The following is a 20,933-nucleotide window of genomic DNA, read 5'->3' as shown; positions in this document are numbered from 1 at the left end:
TTATCAAAGCATCCAGTTTAAATAAGGCTATATACAATAGTGGGATGATTTATCCCTCCTTCAGTCAGCAGAGCAAATCGAGAATTTTCACATGTGACCCAGCCTCTTTTCCAACTAATCAGAAAAGCTATTCTCTTCCAAACTCCAGGCTTCCATCAAAACCACTGAAAAATCAATTGTCTTCTAAATCTTTTGTTCCCTACCCTTTGTAAAACTTTTTCTTGATTTTCCTCTATCTTCCAATGCCTCAAATCAGAACCTCTGGTGGTCAATGACTCATCTTCACCTTATGAGGCAAAACTTAAGAAAATCCATCTCTTCCCATAGTGCCTTGGCAGTTATTCGAGGAATAATTTTACACGTATAGGTTTCAGAAGTCTAAAACACAGTCATATGCCAAAGAATTGAAGGACTGCAGTGTTCTGCTGCCTCATTTATTGCTCTGCTCTCAGCATCTTCATCTGAGGAAAACAGTTTCTAACTTGGGATTTTAAAGCCTTTCATCATCTAGTCCCTTCCTAAGCTCTCAGTTTTCTTACACATTATTCCTCTTCACAAAATCTTTTTTGTTCACTCTGTTTCTTGACTCAGTACATTTTTACTGACTGTCTCCTATATGTGGAATGCTTTTTCTTCTCATTTCCATCTCCTGGTTTCCATGATTTCTTTCAGGTCTCATCTGAAATCCCACCTTCCATATATAAGAAGCCTTTTCCGATCCCCCTTAATGCTAATGATTGCCTTCTGTGATCATTCATAATTTATCTAAATAGAGGCAGCTAGATGGCTGACATGATGAGGTTTCTGACACGTACAATGAATGAGTTGGGCTAGATCTTATTTGGAGGAGGCTGAAGCTCAGCCCTACATAACAGAATTCAGCTGTTTCAAACAATCTGGGGAGGGGGCATCTGTTGGACTGTAACTTAGTTTCAGAGCTGAAAAGCACTCCAGAGACCATGGAGCCCAACTCACTCATTGTACATGTAAGAAACTACCTTTTTTCAAATATAAACCATTTGATTAATCAAAGAGGAAGAGAACATTTAAGTGAGAAAAACAGACCAAACCAATGTGCGAAGAGGCAAAATCTCTCAGATAAAATGTGGAAGAGTAACACAAGATATCCCTAGTCAAGAAAAGTCAGTACACTTTTGTTAAGTGCCTACTATGTGCCAGGTAGGCACTGTACTGAGTTTGAGAAATACAAAGTAAAAAAATTATTCCTACACCTGAGGAGCTTACAATCTAATAGGGGAGATCACACGTAAATAATTTGGATAAGTTAGGATTTCTCCAAGGCCATCTTACTGCTAGTAGTCAGGGGGAAATGATGATGATGCTTGAGAGCTGTGGGGAATTTGTGGTTCAGGGAAAGAAGTCCCCAAAGAATGTGTAAAGTCCCGTCCATCTCAAGTTCTGCCAGCAGAAATGTGTTGAGTTTTGTGCCTGCTACAGGGCTCAGCACCTTACCTCGCACATAGTAGGAACTTCCGATAAGTTTGTTGAGTTGAGTTTCAGGATTGGGTTAATGAAAACCCAAATGACAAGCTAAAATCTTTGTCACCTCAGTGACTAAGGTGACTCTTTCCAGTTTGCAGATGGAGAGGCCATTCACTGGCCATGTCACATTCAACAAGTCTCCCTAACTTTGGGTTCTTTTCTGCAAAATGTTGAGGTCAGAGTGGCCCGGAAATGGGTATTTGTTTCCATTTTGTCAGGCAGAGGCTGACACAGGGGCCGCCCTCCAGCCCTATTTGTGCCAGGTACCGTGATCCCTCTGGGGTTGTGGGTGTTTGAGCTTGATCTTGATGTGGGTTTGCCAAGTTGAGATCCAGATGGGGCTGGGGAAGGCAGAACTGTTTCAGGTGTGGACCTAAAACCTTCTTTGGGCACAAGGCCCTCTTTGTGTTGATTCAGCCTTATCTGTTTATGACTGGCTCACTTCCCCATATGACATGCACAGATTAATCCGACGTGCTATGTGATTGCACTGTTTTCTTGGGCAAAATTCAAGCTTTTCCTTTCCCATGGGATAAAGGCTTCAGTAGGGCCGTGGTTGACATTTTGGATGCTGTGCCCAATTCCTTTTGTCTGAAACAATTTATAAATGGGTTTATCAGGGGTAGGGGGATGGACTAAATGACTTCTTGAAATCCCTTCCTACCAATGACTCTGGTGAGATTGTTTTCAGTCATGTCCAAGTCTTTGTGACCCCATGTGGGGTTTTCTTGGTAGAGATACTTGAGTGGTTGGCCATTTCCTTCTCCAGGTCATTTTACAGATGAGGAAACTGAGGCAAGCCAGAGCGAAATGACTGATCCAGGGTCACCCAGCTGGTGAGAGTCTGAGAGCAGATTTAAACTCAGAAGAGGAGTCTTCTCGACTCCAGGTACCTCCTGAGCGTGAGGGATGTTGTACAAGGGAGAGGAGTAGGAAAAAAGGACTTAGGGAGTCTAAACTGGGAAGGGAAGATGAAGGGCAGACAGAGAAGCAGGGGAGACAGAGCCGCCCACTCTAGACTTTCCCTGTCTGAGTCTGAGCCAGGCCAGGTGGGTTGGGGTGGCAGTGTGGGCTTAGCAGTGTTGGAGAGAATTCTTGGAGCTGGCTCAGGGGAACTCCGAACAGGTTTTCTGTCGGCTGTGTTTGTGGACACAGGGCTATTGTGTGTCCATTCCTGTACACACACACTCTCATCACAGTCTGGGCTAGCACTGCTGCCTTAAGGTCCCGGCTGGTGACCTTGAATGGAGGCTCCTTCCCAATCCTGGGCCATGGTATTTTCATCTGTCAAATGAAGAAGCTGGACTTGATGATTGCAGAGGTACTACCCAGTTTTAAATGCGTTTCTGAATAAAACTGAGACTAGAAGTTGCTTTGAAAGTAACATTGAGGGGCAGCCAGGTGGCACAGTGGATAGAGCCCCACCCTGAAGTCAGGAGGATCTGAGTTCAAATCTGGCCTCAGACACTTAACAATTCCTAGCTGTGTGACCTTGGGCAAGTCATTTAACCTCAAATGCCTCAGGGGGGAAAAAAAAGAAAGAAAAGAAAAGAAAAAAAGAAAATAACATTGAAAAATATTCTATGCCCATCATGGTTACGTAGCTCTAGACCTGGAAGGAACTTTATAGGATATCTCATTTTATAGATGAGGAACTGAGCCCTCGTTAAAGGAAAGAGATCCATAAGTCAATTAAATCATAGCTCTACTCCCCTCCCCTAATCAAAAGAGGGGGGATTACCAAGTTATTGTAGAGAGTCAGTATTGTATAAGAAAAAGAACTTTGGGATCAGAGAATCTGGATTCAAATAAATCTCTCAATCCCTAAATCTCTGCACATCCTCTCTTGGCCATGGTGGCTTTTTTTTTTTTTTTTACTTTTTTAACTTTTAATAGTATTTTATTTTTCCGAATACATGCAAAGATAGTTTTCAACATTCACTTTTGCAAAACGTTGCATTCCAAATTTTTCTCCCTTTGTCCCCTTCCCCTCCCCAAGACAGAATCAATCTGATATAGCAATTCTTCTAAATATATTTCCATGTTCATCATGCTGCACAAGAAAAGTCAGATCAAAAGGGAAAAAATATGAGAAAGAAAAACAAAAACAAGCAAACAAGTAACTACAACAATAAGGTGAAAATACTCTGCTTTGATCCACGTTCAGTCCCCATAGTTCTCTCTGGGTGGGGATGGCTCCTTCCATAAGTCTATTGGAATTGCCTTGGATCACTTCATTGTCGAAAAGAGCCAAATCCGTCATAGTTGATCATCACATAATCTTGTTGCTGTGTACAATGTTCTCTTGGTTCTGTTCACTTGGCATAAATTCACATAAGTCTTTCCAGGCTTTTCTGAAATCCTCCTGCTGGTCATTTCTTAAGAATAATAATATTCCATAATATTCATGTACCATAACTTATTCAGCCATTCTCCAATTGATGGGCATCTGCTCAGTTTCCAGTTTCTGGCCACTACAAAAAGGGCTGCTATAAACATTTTTGCACTTGTGGGTCCTTTTCCCTTTTTTTATGATCTCTTTGGGACACAAGCCCAGTAGATCACTTAAAAAACTATTGATTGCATCATGCTAGTTGGGCTTTGAGTTCCTTTCCAGGTCTAGATCTGGGTACTGTGAAGTACCTATGTAGAAAATAAGTTGATTTTTAAAAAAGGATTCTTGAAATATTGAAGAGAGCAGGGCATTCTGGTAAATACTAGGGAAGACTTAAAGTTTAGATTAGATGTTTCTGTCTTAGAAATTAGATAGCTTCCATTTTAGAATAGAGATGGGATAAGACAAAGATTTATTTAATAATCTCACTAATAATCAGGGCAACAGAGAGGTATAAAACAAAATATAATGTGAATTCCAAGGGGGGAGAGGGCACTTAGGGAAGGCTCCCTGAAGGAGATTTGGTCTTTAAATGTCGAGCAGGGATTCAGGAAGTAATAAGGGAGAAGGAAGGAATTCCAGTTATTGGGAATAAGGTTAGGGAAGGCATGGAGATGGGAGAGTGGAAGGTATCCTTCCAGGGACATTCAGTTTAGCTGGAGCTGAGGGCGTTTGGAGTAATAAAAAATAATAAAGATATATTGGACTACTTGCTATCTAGGGGAAGAGTATGGAGTGGGGGAAATTGGAAAACAGGGTTTTGCAAAGGCTAAAGTTGAACTGTCCACTCATAGGTTTTGAAAAATAATAAGCTTTAATAAAAAAAAAAAAAGAAATAATGAAGATCCTTGAATGCCAGGCAGGATAGCTTGTACCTAGGCCATGTTACCCTGGCTTTCCACCGCTTCTTTTCAGGTTCTCCAAGGAATATTAGCAGTTCATCTTCCTTCACTTAGGCCCTTGAGGCAGAGTGTGTGAACCCTGGAAGAAAAGAGATAAGGGCAAGAGAGAGGGGACATGCAAAATGGAGGCAAGACAAATCTATATGATCAAGCCTCATTTTAATGGGTGCAATAGTACAGATATATATAGCAGTAGAAAAGAAGGCAGGGTTGTTCAAACACAGTACAGGGTGGGGGTCCTAGACAAAGGGTTGGTATCCCGCCCAAGGATGAGCTGCTCAGATGTTTCTGGTGGCAGGAAGCTCTATGATGTGATTAGGGGATGCCTAGATATCTGCCTATTCAAAGTTAGGATGTGATTAGGAGACTTCCCCTATTCAGGAAGTCTTTGGTATGATGTGATTAGGAGATTCAACCTATTCAAGGTTGGCCTTATGTGGCTGTAGATTAGTGCCCGCTCCCCACAACTTAGGAATGGCCCTTTCAGCTGGAGAGTTCCATTGACTCCCATCTGGAAAATCCGTCCACCTCCTGTTCCATTACCATCCAGATGCTGTCCCTTTCATTCTCTAAACCACCCAGCTTCTCCCCTACTGATCCAGGCCTTCCCACTCATCCCACCAGCTAACTTCTCCCTTCCCTCCCTTCACCTTCCCAGGAGACCAGCCAGCCCAGGATGTCCCAAGGACTTCCCCTGAGGCCGAGGAGGACCCGGGAGAGGCTTTTGAGTTTGATGACAGTGATGAAGAGGAAGAGGACTCCAGGAAGGGCCCAGAGAAGGATGGAGAAGCCCCCCTCATTCACTTTGATGCTGCCCCTCTCACTGGTGAGCTGGATTCAGGAAGTCCTTTTCTGCTGCTTCTGGGGAGGAAGGGGGGCTGCTGAGAAGGACCATCCCCCTCTAACTGCCGTTTCTCTCCAGTTCAGACTGGTCCTGGAAGGTCTTAGCTCATCTCCTGCTCTTGGAGAGCTGAACTGGGAAAAATCTTTCAAATTCCGGGCTCTGGGAATTCCACATTCCTTGGATTTCTGGAACATCTGGGGCTACTTTGGCACTTTTTAAATGGATGTTTTGGCTGAGTTGGCTCCGTTCCGGAGACAGTTGCACATAAGGAGGCTTCTCTGGAAGCCCGCCTCCCCCTGGGTCGGGCAGAGGAAGGGGCCTCTTACCCTGTATTTAGCAGCTCATTCCCCCCGGGGAGACCCCGGAGGGCGGGTTGGGGGAGACAAAAGATCTCCCTGGTGTTCAGTGGTGGCTCACGGGCTGTTGGACTCTGTCACTTGGGGAGCTGATCTGAGGACTGGATCGGCAGGAACTTCCTGGAAGCAGGACAACAGGCTCCTTGACAAGCTGGCCCTCCCTGACGCGTCGCTGGTCGGCTGCCACCATCTAAAGTTCCAGGCTCTTGGGGGAGGAGAGGGCACCCTGGGGGGGTGGGGGACTTACCCCAGTCCTGCTCTTCTCCTTGGGGGGCTGGGAGAAAGTCCCTGGGGAGCAGGGATGGGGGAGGAGTGAGCCCTGTGAGAATCGAGCTGGAAACTCCGACCAATACCGGTGATCTCCTCAGTCTCCCCTTCCCCAGGAGAAGATTGGGACACGGGGCGGAAGCTCTTCTGGGACAGCCAGACTGGGGCTAGTGCAGCCGGGATACCTGAGGGTCAGGTGGGGGGAGGACACTGTCAGCAGGCCATTGCCCTAACTGGCTCCCCTCTGTTTTCCCTAGATCCCGCGGCTGCCCAGCCTCAGCCAGAGTAAGTGAACAGCCTTTCTTTGCTTTGATGTGTCCTAAAATGGTGTAAAAAGGGTGGCCTGGGGCACAGGGGAGGGGGGGGTGTGGGACTGAGAAATAACTTGGAAGACCTCACTGACCGAGAGAAACAGGGTTCTCAGGAGGAATTCTAAGAGAGGTATCATTTCCCCCGCATGCTTACCTACCACCCAGGTGGCCCAAGGTAGGTCTCTGTGGGCCTCAGTTTCCCTGTCTGTAGAATTTGGGTGTTGGAATAAAGGGTCCTGCCAGGTGGAGATTTCTGGTTCTGATTCTGATGCCCAGAGAGAGAGGACATCAATTATGCATCCGGTGATCTTGGGCAAAGCCAGTTGTCCTTATCACCGAATGGGGGGAGTGATGTGGGATTGTGCTTCATGTTCCTCCTTCACGGATCCTTGTGCTTTACCGCTGGCTTGGCTGTGACCTTGACCAGTGGCTGCTCTTTGTCTGCTGTGTCCTCCCTGGGAAGAGGAAGGGATGGAGTCCAGCTCTGACATTCTGTTCTTATTTTTAAAATTTATTTTCTGTTCTGAAGTAGCAAACAGCAAGGAACCAATCTTCCTCCCTCCCTCCCTCTTTCCTTCCTTCTTTCCTTCCTTCCTTCCTTCCTTCCTTCCTTCCTTCCTTCCTTCCTTCCTTCCTTCCTTCCTTCCTTCCTTCCTTCCTTCCTTCTTTCCTTCCTTCCTTCCTTTCTTTCTTTTTCTTTCTTTCTTTCTTTCTTTCTTCCTTTCTTCCTTTCTTGCCTTCCTTCCTTTCCCCTTCCTTTTCCCTTTCCCTTTTCCCCCTTCCTCCCTTGCTTCTTTTTTTGCCTTTCTTCCTTTTTCCCTTCCTTCCTTTTTCCTTTTTCTTTTCACTCTTCCTCCCTTTCTCCCTTCCTCCTTTCTTCTTCCCTTTCTCCCTCCCTCCTTCCCTCCCTCCCTTGCTCCTCTTCTTTCCTTCCTTCCTTCCTTCCTTCCTTCCTTCCTTCCTTCCTTCCTTCCTTCCTTCCTTCCTTCCTTTCCTCCCTGCCTCCTTCCCTCCCTTTCTTCCTTCCTTTTCTCCCTCATCTTCTCTCTCTTTCTTTCTTTTCCCCAGTTCTTCAAAAACTGAGAGACAAAAAGAGAAAAAACCCTTTGTAACAAATACACGTAATTAAGTAAAATGAATTCCACTAATATGCATGTCTGAAAATGTATGTTTTATTCTACAAGTCAGTTCCAAAATCTCTGTCAAGGGCTGTGTAACATGCCTTGTAAGTGGTCCTCTGTATCTCTGTTAGTCATTGAATTGATTTTTCAGCCTTTCAGAGATTTGTTTACAGTATTGTTTTTATGTAAATTATTCTCTGGGTCTGGATCATTCATTTTGCATCTGTTAATGCAAGTCTGACATTCTATATTCTAGTCTCTTTCAACTCTGGAGTTTTTTTTTTCTGAGATCCCTCCCAGTTTGACATTCTAAGTTGTAAAGACTCTTCTAGATTTGACATCCTATATTTTCATGTCTCTTCAAGCTCTGACATTTTACATTCTAAGGTATTTCCAAGCATTGACATTTTGGATTCTAAGGCCTCTTCTAGATCTGACGTTCCATGTTAGTTTTCCCTCTATCACTAACATTTTATATTCTAAACTCTGAAACTCTCTGTTGTAAGGTTCCTCCCAGAAATTACCTTCTAGGTTCTAAGTCCCTTTTAGCTTTAAAGTTCTGTATTCTAAGGCCCCTTCTAGCTTCCTTTCTCCAAATATTCATATACTTCCATAACCTTCTGTGTTTTAAATTCCTTCCAACCCTGATGTTCTAGGTTCTAAGCTCTCTTCTAGCACTCATATTCTGAGTCTATAAGTTCATTGCCATGTGTGTAAAGTACTGAGTCTGGATTTCCAGAACCCCAATGCTGACTTTGGCGATTGATATAGAATGAATTTCAATTTCTCTTCTGATAAAAAGTCACTTAGGGGAATCTAGATATCACAGTGGATTGAAAGAATACTGGCCTTGGGGTCAGGAGAACCTGTGGTCAAATCTGGCCTCAGGCACTTGACACTGGCTATGTGATCTTGAGCAAATCATTTAGCCTGGATTTCATCATTAAACTTCAATTAAACAAAAAAATTATCAGGTCTATGGGTGACTCAAGGGTGTAACTCTCCAGCTCAAAATCTATGCTCTAAGGATACTAAAGTCTGGATATTTTTTTTTTTTGAAGGAGCTTATGCTCTGACTCCTCCTCTTACATGAAATTAAGTTTTATTTTGCTCCAGAAAAACTAAATTAGGAAGAAAGCTAGAATTTTCAGCGACTATTTATTTATTCTAGAATAATAAGTGTTTATACAGGGCAGCTATTTGGCACAGTGGTTAGAGCTCTGGGTTTAGAATTAGGATGACTCATGTTTATGAGTTTAAATCTGGCCTGAGACATTTACTAGTTGTGTGACCCTGAGTAAGTAACTTGACCCTGTTTGCCTCAGTTTTTTCATCTGTAAAATGAGCTGGAGAAGAGAATGGCAAACCACTGCAGTATCTTTGCAATGAAAACCCTAAATGGGGTCATGAAGAGTGGGATGTGACTGAACAACAGTATTTATGTGGTGCTTTAATATTTTGCTAAGTCCTTTACAAATATTGTTGCATTTGATTCTTCTAACAATTTGAATCTTCTAACAATCTAAAACAAACTCTTATGATTTCCATTTTTACAAAGGAGAAAACTGAGGCACAGAGTGCTAAAGTGTCTTGTCTAGAGTCACACAGCTAGAAAGTGTTCTAGGCAGGATTCAAATTCAGAACTCAGATCTTCCTGATTGCAAGCTGCCATGGCCCCTAGAAGTTTCAAATACAAACTCCTCAAAATTCCCTCTGGGCTCAGTTCTGTGGGGAGCCTTTCCTTACCTTGCTGATTGCTAGTGTTCTCCCCTATCTTCAGATATCTTGCATTTATGTGTAAATATTTTATTCTTCCTTCTCCTGGATAGAATCTTAGCTTCTGGAGGGCAGAGAGCATTTTTATATTGAGAACACTAGATGCTTCATAAATGTTGGCTGAAATAGCAAGGAAGCCAAAGGGAAGCAGAAGTTCTGGGTTCAAATCCAGGCTTTGACACTCATTACTTCTATGACTTCAGTGAAGGCTAATTAACTTCCTTTGGCTTCAGTTACTTCATGTGTAAGATAACGGGGCCCCTTTCAGTTCTAGATATAAGGACCTCCAGTTCTAAGTTGAACTTCATGGAGGAACCTGTATCCAAGTTTAGGGGATTGAGTCAGGCTGAATTGAGGAAGATACTTTGGAAGATTCTCCCCTAAACTTTTCCCCAAGAAGAGGTTGCCCCCGACCTTTGCTCTGTGAGAAAATTGGAAGTGTCCCAGAATAGGACATTGGGTCCTTGAGAATAGGGATCTGCTAGGATTTGTGGGTGATGTTTACTGGTCAGGGTTGTGAAATGGTGTGCATGGGGGTCAGGGTTTAGAGAGGGATGAGGATTCAGCTAGATGTGCCATAGTGCATAAAGTACTGGACCTGGATTCAGGAACAATTATCTTCCTAGGTTCAAATATAGTCTCAGTCACTTATTAGCTTTATTACCTCGGTCAAGTCACTTAACCCTGTCTGCCTCAGTTTCCTCATCTGCAAAATGAGCTGGAGAAGGAAATGGCAAGCCATCCAGCATTTATGCCAAGAAAACCCCCAATGGGTCACAAAGAGTAGGACACAGCTGAAAAATGAAATAAAGTTCTGACAAAATGATTACTAGTTATCCAAAAATGGAAAAAGAAGGGAGACAGAAAAGACCAAAATGAATCACACAGTAGCCACATAGGGAACTCTCTGATATGGAAAAGGGATGAGATTTGTTGCACTTGGCTCTGAGGGCAGAAACTCTGAGAGTGTTACTGGCAGGGGGGCAGATTTCAGCCTAACCATTTTAGTTGTCCCCAGTGGAATATGGTGTCTTGTGGAGTAGTGAGTTGCCCATCATTAGAGGCCTTCAGGCAGAGGCTAGATTTTGATTTAAAGGATTTTGTAGATCAGATAAATGGTTTGGTTTTGTCATTTGAGATTCCTTATAACTTTATGAGATTCTGAATTTTCTTAGACTGATAACAATTTGCTTATCTGTGAGCTGTTCCCTCCTAATCTCAATGGTTACTTTTGAGAAAGACTGATTTTTTCCTTTTCTTCCCTCTTCCTCCTTCCTTTGGGTTATTTGACCCTCATGCTTCTGTGACAGGCAGGAGGATGTGGCCAAACCAAAGTGACCTTGTTTTGTAGAATGGTCACCACTGTCCAGATTGCAGGTCTCTGTATGCGAGTGATTAGGAAGAGTTGGTTGGTAAGGAACAATTTCCTGGGGTGAAGAAGGGACTTATTTTTAAAAAGATGCTATTTGTGGTTCTAGCTCTGTCACAGGTGAACTCCAGGACCTGTGGCTAGGTAGTTGAACTGAACTGGGTCTCAATTTCCCTATCTGCAATGTGGAAACAATAGTGTCCTCCCTTTATATTGTATTGCCCCATGGGGCCCTTCCCAGGGTGGGGCTGGGGCTTAAGAGTTTGATGGAGAATGTGGCTCAGCCGGGTTCAGGGTGCTGGCTTAACCCACTTGTGTTCTGCAATGGGAAGGGAGGGAGCAATGATGGGGAGGTCCTTGCAAATGTGGCTGGAGCTGGGTGGATCTGGTGATAGGGGCCAGAGGCAGAAGGTGCTGTCAGGGAGAAACCTCCAGACTGACAAGAGAGCAGAACAGGCACGAAGGGAAATCCAGAGTTCAACGCAGAGAGCTGACTCAGGACTAAACCAGACAAGGTACACAGTGCTCCTTGACTTTTGCATGAGAGAGAGAGAGAGAGAGAGAGAGAGAGAGAGAGAGAGAGAGTGAGTGTGTGTGTGTGTGTGTGTGTGTGTGTGTGTGTGTGTAAGCTCTAAGTGTGACTAACCATCCATTGTCTACTCTTGCCAGCTGGGGAATTCCCTGCTTCTTTATTGTCCTCCCTACCTTTCAAACAATCACCTGGAGCTTTCCAATCCCCCTTCTCCGCTGTGAAACTCCACGGGGAAACTCTATGATCAACTGGACTAGTTTGAAGCATCATGGTGAGGGATGTAGAGTGTTGAACCTGGGTCAGGAGGATGGATTCATATCCTATGTCAGACACTTAATAGCTGTGTGAACTTGACTTTCTTAAGACTCAATTTTTGCCTCTATAAAACAGGCATTTTATAGCTTCTAGTAGTTGCTAAATTCTAGAATTGTTGTGAGGGTAAACTGAGATAATATATAAAGTGCTTAACACACTTTGAGGCACTTAGCACAAGTATCTTTGTCCACAGGTAGCTTTTCCCCCTTCATTCCCCCTACCTGCTAGTGCCCCATCCTGATCCCCCAAAAGACTACCTTTATTTATGTGTTTCATTTATATATTTTATGTACATGCTTCTATTTGTACATGTTGTCCCCTCCGATGTGTAAAATCAGGGCAGAAACTAGTTCTCAGCAGCTTGCTGATTATTTAATTGCAGTTGAGGACAAATGAGATTTTACAGGTGTTAGGAATTCCTTGGATACTAGTTAATTTTTAACAAGTTGGCATTGGAATTATTTATTCTAGTTGATCATCCTAAAAACATTGGGATTTATTGGTTTCTGCTGTTAAGATCAGACCGTTAGATCTAGAAAGAGACCTTGGAGATTATCTGATCTAATCCTCTCATTTCACAGATGAAAAAACTGAGAACAAGAGAGATTCACTGACTTGGGTTATTCTAGAAGGTTGTATTCTATATGTAGATACACCCTAACTGGATAATAATAGTAATAGCTAATATTTCTGTAGGGCTTTGTGGGCTCCAAGTTGTTTAGGATGTCTATTATAGTATATTACTATAAAAGAAACTGAGTTCTGCCTCAGAAGCAGCCATAGCCCTTTCTAATGAAGAGGACCTCAGATCTTCCTCACAATCTGAGATGCCCTCTTCCTCCAAGGCCTTATAGTACTTGATCTCCAGTCAATCCAAATGAAGCAAACTAAAAATACAGAATCTCATTGATTGTCCTTACCCTTGAGCATTCAGGAGTATCTACACAAAATGCAGAATTCCATTGGTTGACAAATGGATTGATGAATAGAACTCGACAGACCTGTTAATAATTTTTTAGGAGGTATTACCAAGGTAATGAGTTGACCCATGGGCTGGACTGATAAACAGATATCAAAACATGCACATAGCTTTGGGTGAACTCAGTTACAGAGGATCACGTAACCTTGACGTGGATGAAAAAAAGTTCAGTGGTTAATATTGTATGGAAATCTCATACCATAAAGTTTTCTCAGCCTTGTTTGCAATTGCGTATTGTTGGGGAAAAAATCATGTTCTTAGGTCGTCTCTAAAAGGGCTTCTTCCTTTTACGCCTGCTTTTCAGGTTTTAATACTCAATATAAAATTGAGCTATAAGAAGAACCATTATGTTAAGAAATCATAATACTCCTGAAACTTCCAAGTATTTCAATTGTTACATCAGTAAGGGTTGAACTGGGAGATGAATCTGTGTCCCTCTCAATATTATTAGATAGCTGTTTCAAACAAATTTTTACATGTAAAATTCTTAATCCAATTTTTAAAATTATGTTGCTTTCTTCACTAATTCACTTTTGTGAGGATATTGTTATCTTTTTAATATAACGAAAGGATATTATGGTCTCTTATTTGTGATTCTAATGACAATCCAAATGATCCCTCACTATAGCAGAATTATACTAGCCTATATTACTTAATAAGAAATCACCTATAGGGTTTGTCTCTTTTATACTTGCCCTTATCACGGGAATTTGCTATGTAATGAGAAATGAAAAGATATAGGAGCTTTAGTTCTGTTTGATTTCAGGTCTGTGTCAATAGGCAGCCACTTGTAAAACAGGATATCAGAACCCAGGCTCAGAATTAGCTAGGTAGGGAAATGTCTTGATAACCAAGACGGGAATAGATCAAGAGTGTCCCAGCTTAATCTTCACATGGTGGTTCCCTCAATTTTCCCAGGAATAAACATTTACCTGTGATGGTCCTCAGACTAAAGGGTCACATGGGTGTTTCCTTTGAATGATGTAATAATAGCCTTAAGAGAGGTCAGATAGCAATACCTGAATTCAAGATTTAGAATAGCAGCAAATTAAATTTCAACCCAATCAATTACTGATTTAGAATTACCATTGATTGAGGGCTTAATCTCTCTCTCTCTCTCTGAGTCGATTTCTCTCTCTCTCTCTCTCTTTCTCTCTCTCTCTCTCTTTCTCTCTCCCTCTCTCTCTGAGTCTCTCTCTGTCTCTGTCTCTGTCTCTGTCTCTCTCTGAGTCTCTGTCTGTCTGTCTGTCTCTTTGTCTGTCTCTGTCTCTCTCTGAGTCTTTCTCTCTCTCTCTGTCTCTCTCTGTCTCTGTCTCTCTCTCTGTCTCTCTGTCTCTCTCTGAGTTTCTGTCTGTCTGTATGTCTGCCTCTCTGTCTCTGTCTCTCTCTGAGTCTCTCTCTCTCTCTCTCTCTCTCTCTCTGTCTGTCTGTCTGTCTCTCTCAATAAGGGTTCATTGTTTTTAGCTCATGTTAAAAAATTTATCACGACACTCCCAGCTTCCTATTACTGAATAACAGACCCCACCCCCACCCCAAGGAACTTACATTCTACTTATCTGTTCTATACAAACTGAGCTTGAAGGAGGGAGTAGGACTTGGATTGATTGAGGGGTCAGGAAAGAAGGAGTTGGGCCAGTTCATTGGCCAACCTGAAATGACTGGCTAAATGTAGGGTTGGGATGTGGTGGAGTTTGGTCAGTAGGTTTTATTGACATTCATGGGGAAGGAAGTTGGTTGAGTAATGTTTTGCTGGGGCTCTGCTTACCTGTGTCATCAAAAGGCCTTGAGCTACCATAGCTATTTTGGGCACATGGGACCGATGTTGATATAATGGGTTGTGACAAGATGTGGGAGTGTTGACAGTGTTGACCCTGATGATCATGATGAGTAAAGAGGATCCTGGGGTATGTGACCTCACACCCAGGGAGTGAAGAATGATGCTCAGACACAGCCATTGATAAAAGCTTGTTTAGGATCTTAGACAGCAATAAGAGGAATAATATTAACTCCTAGTTTCTCTAGTACTTTAAAGTTTGCAAAGTGCTTTTGTTAAAGCTCTGAGAATTAAGTAGGATGAGTTTTATTATCCCTATTTTACAGAGAAGTGATGCGATTTTCATAAATAGGAGCATAGGATTTAAAAATGTTTTTAATATTTAAATTGTAAGAGACCTTGGAAATCATTTGGTCTAGAAGTTCTTAATCTGAGGTTCATGGAAATTTTAGTGGATTGTGAAAAGGATACATTACAATTTTCACTATCCATTAACTGAAACATAGTATTCCTTTCAATTAGGAATCTAACATCCTGAAAAAGTATCCACAGGCTTTCACCAGACTGTTACAGGGATCCATACCTACAAAAATTAAGAACCCCTGACATAGAGCAACCTAATTCTCATTTAAAGATGAGGAAACTGAGACCCAGACAAATAGAGTGACTTTTACAGGTTCACACAGCTAAGAAATACTTGAAGCAAAATGGGAACCTGGCTCTATCGACACTAAGTTCATTGTTTTTTCTGATGTAACTGGCTATATCACGTTTACTTCTCCCTCACCAAACATTTTTTGGGTAGTTAATGTGTGCAGGCTTTAATTATTGGTCTTTAGGGGTACAAGGTTGTAAGGGACATTGTCCTTCCCCTCTATGGCCTCACAGACTCTAATGGAGCTCCCTGCCTCCAATTCTTCGATTGACAAATCCTTTTGGACTAATCCATCCAAATAATCTTCCCAGAGAATAGGTCTGACCTTTGGGTATTGGAAAGACTACCACATGGAAGAGGGTTTGAAGCTATTGTCTGCCCTACAGGGCAGAATCAGGAGCAGGAAATGGTAGCATCTTTGCCACAAAAATCCCAAAAGGGGTCATGAGTCATGACTGAAATGACTCAAAAGGAAAGCCATTGCCCTATAAGGTTTTGTCTTCTCCTTCCTATGATGGTTCTTGAGATATTTGATAAGATACCATTTCCCTCCTGATTCTTTTCTATGTAAATATATCCATTCCTTCTTCATCTCTGCTACTCAGAATCATTATTTTCCTTTAAGGCTTAACAATAGAGGCTACCTCTTCTATGAAACCTTCCTGGATTTTTTCCCCATCCCTCATTTTAGAATCATTTTCTCAGTTTCTCTTAAACTCTACTTATTGCTGTATGTATTGTCTTCTTAGTGGATTATAGACTCCTTGAGGGCAGGGATAGTTTAGATTTTGATTCTGTATTCCCAGTGCCTAGCAACAGTACCAGGGAAAGAGGGAGGAACTTCACTGATGTTTATAAATTGAAGAGGCAAAGCTGAGAGCTGTGCTGAGGTCATCAACAATACCAGAGCTGCTCATTATTAAAATGGGGATGATGATAATAGCATTTATCTCCCAGGATTATCTGAACGGTGCATACTGTGAATGACATAGAGTTCATCCTTAATGTAATTATCACTAATTAGTGATTACTAATTGGCATTAGACAGATCACAGTAAGTAGAGCAAGAAGTGGCCCAGTCTTTACTCTACCATTTTGAAGAGGAGTAACTTCCTTCAAAGATTTGTAGATAGAATAAAAAGTAGGAAGAATACACTGGCTGTGAAAATGTGGCCCTTGGGTTCAGATCCTAATGATGCTTCTTAAAACTAAAAACTAAAAAATTTAATAATTCACTCAAACTTCCTGGAACTCACTTTTTCATCAATAAAAATGAGAAGGTTGGACTAGGGGCCTTTGAAGCCTTTTCTAGTTCTCTACTTGTGATCCTAAATATTGAAGACAGCTTGGAGTATAAATAGAGAGATGGACTTGAGTCCAGAGAGTAGTAAATAGAGAGCTGGACTTGGGTCCAAAGGATATGAGGTTTGACCTATTGACTTGGACAAGTCACTTTACCTCTAAAACCAGAAATCTCTCAGAGAAGTTATAGACCTCAATGGGTGGAGACTGTTTCCTCATCAGGGCACTCTTTATATTAGTGAAATAACAGATCCAGTCCCTGTCTCTATGATTCCAGTATTGGAGGCAAAACCAGAACCAAATAAAATACTACTTTTCTGTCCCAATAAGAGCACTGCTTTCTTGCAGGACAATCTTTATTTCAGGGTTTGATGGCGGGAGACAAGAGTTTCTGTCCTTTGTTGGCTAACTACAAGCTGTGTAACTCTAGACCAACCTCTTACTCATCTTCAGTGTTCTCATCTAAAAAATAGGGATAATCATCCTTGTGCTATCTACCTTGTATGAGGAGGGATGAAGGAACTTAATAGGAAACATGATGCAGGAAGAAGAGTCAAGAACTTTCCCATTGAAATTGGGTTTGAATTTGACTAGAGGCAGAGTTACAGTGGAAAGGAGAAATCTGGCTTTGGAGCAAGAGACCCAATGTGCTGGCCCTGCCAGGGCTATTGACACTTGAGTACATTGTCTAGCCCTCTGTTTCTTCATCTTATCAAATGAAAAAGTTAGAGTGGATGGCCTTTAACTTCTATGATTTTTTTATCTGTTTTGGGCATAGTATCTGGAACTTTAAAGCCGTCTATGGAAGTATGGCCTACGTTTCATTTTCGGGTCAGATCAATCACAGCCTCAGATGTCATTTTTGTCATTATACTACTTTTGGTGTCCTATAGAACCCTCTGCCTTGTCAACTATTAAAAAGTTGCTTTGACTGTCAAATGGATCCTTGACTATGGAGGGTCTTAGATCCAATTTATTGGTATTCGCTAGTCATAGTAATAAAATGGACCTTGTTTAAGAAAAATGTTTATCGAATGAATGAATGAATCTGTCACTTTAGCATAGCCTACCCTCCATGTTTGGGACAGATCAGTCACAGCCTCAGATGTCATTTTTGTCATTAGACTATTTTTGGTGTCCTGTAGTACTGTCTGCCTTGTCAACTGTGTAAATGAGTTGCTCTGACTGGAAGATGGATCCTTGACTACTGAGAGATCTGATTTGTTGGGTTTTGCTAGTCATACAATAAAATTGGTCTTGCTTAAGAAACATGTTTATTAAATGAATGATTGATTGAATCTGTCACTTAAACTACTTGTGTGACTCTGGACAAGTTATTTTTACCTGTTTAGGCCTCCCGCATCTCTGCCAGCTCTACAGCAATGATCTTATAGAAAGTGGAGGAGTTAACTATGTTTATAATTATTCTTTTGATTAATAATTATCTTGTGCACAGCTCTATGTTGCAAAGTTTTTCTTTGTGATGGAGACAAAATTTGCTTTTCCATATGATTAAATAATTTGTCTGCCTCAGTTTCTTCATTGGTAAAAATGGGATAATAACACCTACACCCAGAGAGTTAAGATGTTATTAGTATATTGAGAGATGTGCCCTAAAGTCACTCAGGTGTAAAAATCCTAGGCAGGACTGGCACCTGCAAGGATCCAGTGAGGTAATATTGAAAAGCATTTAGCACAGTGTCTGCAACATAGTAGGTGTTCAAAAAAATGTGCTTTTCCTTTGCTTTTCCCTTAGTTTCTATGCTCTTCTTTCCTATGCTTTTCCTTTAGTTCCCTCTTCTTCAGCCACACAGGCCAAGGAAAGTCAGCATTGCTAAGTGCAGTCTCTTTTCAGTAATCAAAGGTTCCTACATTCCATGGTCATCTGTGTGTACTCCCGAATCAACTGCAGATGGTGACTGGGTGAACTCCACTTCAGGTCAAGGACAGTAAACAGTTCCTCTCCCCTGAGTGGTGATGCAGATCTCCAAGAAGTAGGCCAAGGAAAACTCTCACTCCCTAGTAAATCTCTGCCCTGATATCTTGGCATGGAACCCAGGGAAGCTGCTTCAGCTATCCTGAGAAACATTCTAATATTCCATGTTCTAAGGACCCTCTCACCTCTGATATCCTGTGTTCTAAGGACCCTCTGACATCCTGTGTCCTAACGGCCCTCCCAGCCCTGACATCCTGTGTTCTAAGGTCCTTCCCAGCTCTGACCTCTTGGGTTCTAAGGGCCCTCCCAGCTCTGACCTCCTGGGTTCCAAGGGCCCTCCCAGCTCTGACTTCCTGGGTTCTAAGGGTCCTCCCAGCTCTGACCTCCTGGGTTCTAAGGGTCCTCCCAGCTCTGACCTCTTGGGTTCTAAGGGCCCTCCTAGCTCTGACATCCCATGTTCTTTGCCCAAGAGCCTCATTAAAATGAGTAGACAGAAACTCTGCAAGTAGCTGAAGTGGGCTTCAAATCTGGGTGCTCTGATTCCACCAGCCTGCACTTTGTCTCCCTTCCTGGGCCCTGGTTCCAGGGCTTGGCCCTGTTCTGGCCTTTGGAGGCCCAGGGCCCAGCAGAGGGGAGTGCCTGTTCTATCCATCCCCTCTTTCCCAAGCAGCCCAGAGCTTCCCTTCTGGCCAGTCCCTGAGGACCTTGGCTACAGATGCTGACCTCAGGCTGCTTCTTTGCAGTCAGATCTCATATCCAGTCTGCTCTGGGTGCCAGACTGCCCTGGCCCTGTTCCTGACATCACCTGGGACTACAAACCTCTCTCTAGGGCGGGCCAGGCATTTCCTGGGCTGGGAGAGTGACCGGGCCTTCTGTGTGGCCCTGCCATGACCGACCCCGGGTCTTTCCCCTTGCTCACTCATAGAACCCTACTCAATTCTATAAATGTGTATTGAGTATCTGTTGGGTGTCTGTGCAAAGCATATGGGGCATCAGGGTCTCTGCCCTCAAGGAAGGAGTTTGTAGGTTAACCAGGGAGCTAAGACAGGGATATGTCATTTTCATAGGTTGTGAAAAGACATGGAGACAACAAAAAAGTTGTCTGGGAATCTAGTATGTGAGTGGGAGGGAACCTTAGAACACAGGATTTTAGAGCATCATGGAGCTCTAATTCATGAGCCCTGAATTTGGGAATGAGAATGGAGAAGAATGGAATATAAACATTTATTAAGTGCCTGCTATGAGCCAGGAATTTTTACAATTATTATCTCATTTGATTCATACAACGATCCATTGAGATAGGTGCTATTATTATTCCCATTTTATAGTTGAAGAAACTGAGACAGACAGTGCTTGCCCTGGATCACACAGCTGTGAAATGTCTGAGACTGTATTTGAACTATGAGCTTTCTGACTCTAAGTTCAGAGTTTTGTCCATTGGCTAACACTGTCTTAATTATTTAGGTGGATTTAAAGACAGGAGATCTGAATTCAGATCTGCCACCAATACCAGCAAGTGGGGGGCTACAGAAAAGTCCCTTTAATCTCTGAGATGATAAACTATAGAAGAGTTACTGTTGATTTCTATGGAGATCCCACACTAAAGTTTTGATTTGCTCTAGAACGTTAGCATGTTGGAGAACTACAAGAACAGATAATTGGATTCCTTGTTAATGGGCCTGGTCTCAAGTGGTAATTCTGCTTATATAGAGCACAGAGCCAATGAACTGGTCCCTTTGGCCCCACCAGGTCTGGTCATGGGAGATCTGTGGGCAAAGGAAGAGGAATGAATAGCCTGCAACCTGGAGATGGAATGATCGGTGCTTTCTTTCCAGGAGGGTCCATTTTTCTGTAGAGGCATCTGGGCGTTCTGGTTCTGGAAGTCAGAAAAACCTGAATTCAAATCCAGCTCCAGACATTTCCTGGCTATGGGTGACCCTGAGCAGGTCACTTAATCCCCAACCTGCCCTCCTTCCCTCCTCCTCTTCAACCTAATTCCGAAGCATTTACTGAGCCCAGGAGTCTTTTTTTTCCCCTTTTTGTAATTCCCACCAAATTTACTTCTGGCTTCCATACAGCCAGTAGGTGAGTCCCTTCCTTGCTTAGCTGTGTTGGCTGTTTGCCAGACTTGGGATTTGCTGCCACTAGCTAGTACTTGGATGGCTCCTCCTGTAATGCCGGAGAAACTGAGGCAAGATGGAGATTGGTTTTTAATGTTTTAATTGTGGAGAGTTTAGACCAGCCAGTCAAATGGCACTTGCGTCCAAGATTATTCCACCCTGAGCAATTGAGGCAGAAACCTTTTAAAGGATTCTCAGCTAATTAGCATTTATAAGCAGGATATAGAAACTGAGAAGGCAATTAGTCTAACATTTTACAACTGTTGTCTTTACTTCAGAGAGAGCCACAATTTAGTATTTACAGCTTGGATCATGGTTCAGTTCCTGTCAGAGAAGGGAGAAGGAACATTCTTGGATAGACAGGGACTTTTAACGAGGGCATAGGCAGGAATCCAGATAACATAATTCTACTCCAGGTAGTTTTGATGAGGTGAAGTCTAGTTTTCAGGGATCCCTGTATGGGAACCAAAAATATG

General features: G+C 42.6%; 1 protein-coding gene across 1 annotated transcript in view; it reads left to right on the top strand.

Moving 5' to 3' along the window:
- Window positions 1-20,933, top strand: part of ARHGEF10L (Rho guanine nucleotide exchange factor 10 like) — a 219,278-nt gene that overhangs the window by 46,142 nt on the left and 152,203 nt on the right. The window contains 2 exon segments of the mRNA XM_031962751.1: window positions 5,459-5,626; window positions 6,525-6,552. Coding sequence (XP_031818611.1) covers window positions 5,459-5,626; window positions 6,525-6,552 — 196 coding nt within the window.

Source organism: Sarcophilus harrisii, chromosome 3 (assembly GCF_902635505.1).
Source record: "Sarcophilus harrisii chromosome 3, mSarHar1.11, whole genome shotgun sequence".
NCBI classification, from domain to species: Eukaryota; Metazoa; Chordata; class Mammalia; order Dasyuromorphia; family Dasyuridae; genus Sarcophilus; species Sarcophilus harrisii.
Note: the sequence above shows the minus strand (reverse complement) of the source record. Positions and strands in the feature narration are given on the sequence as shown.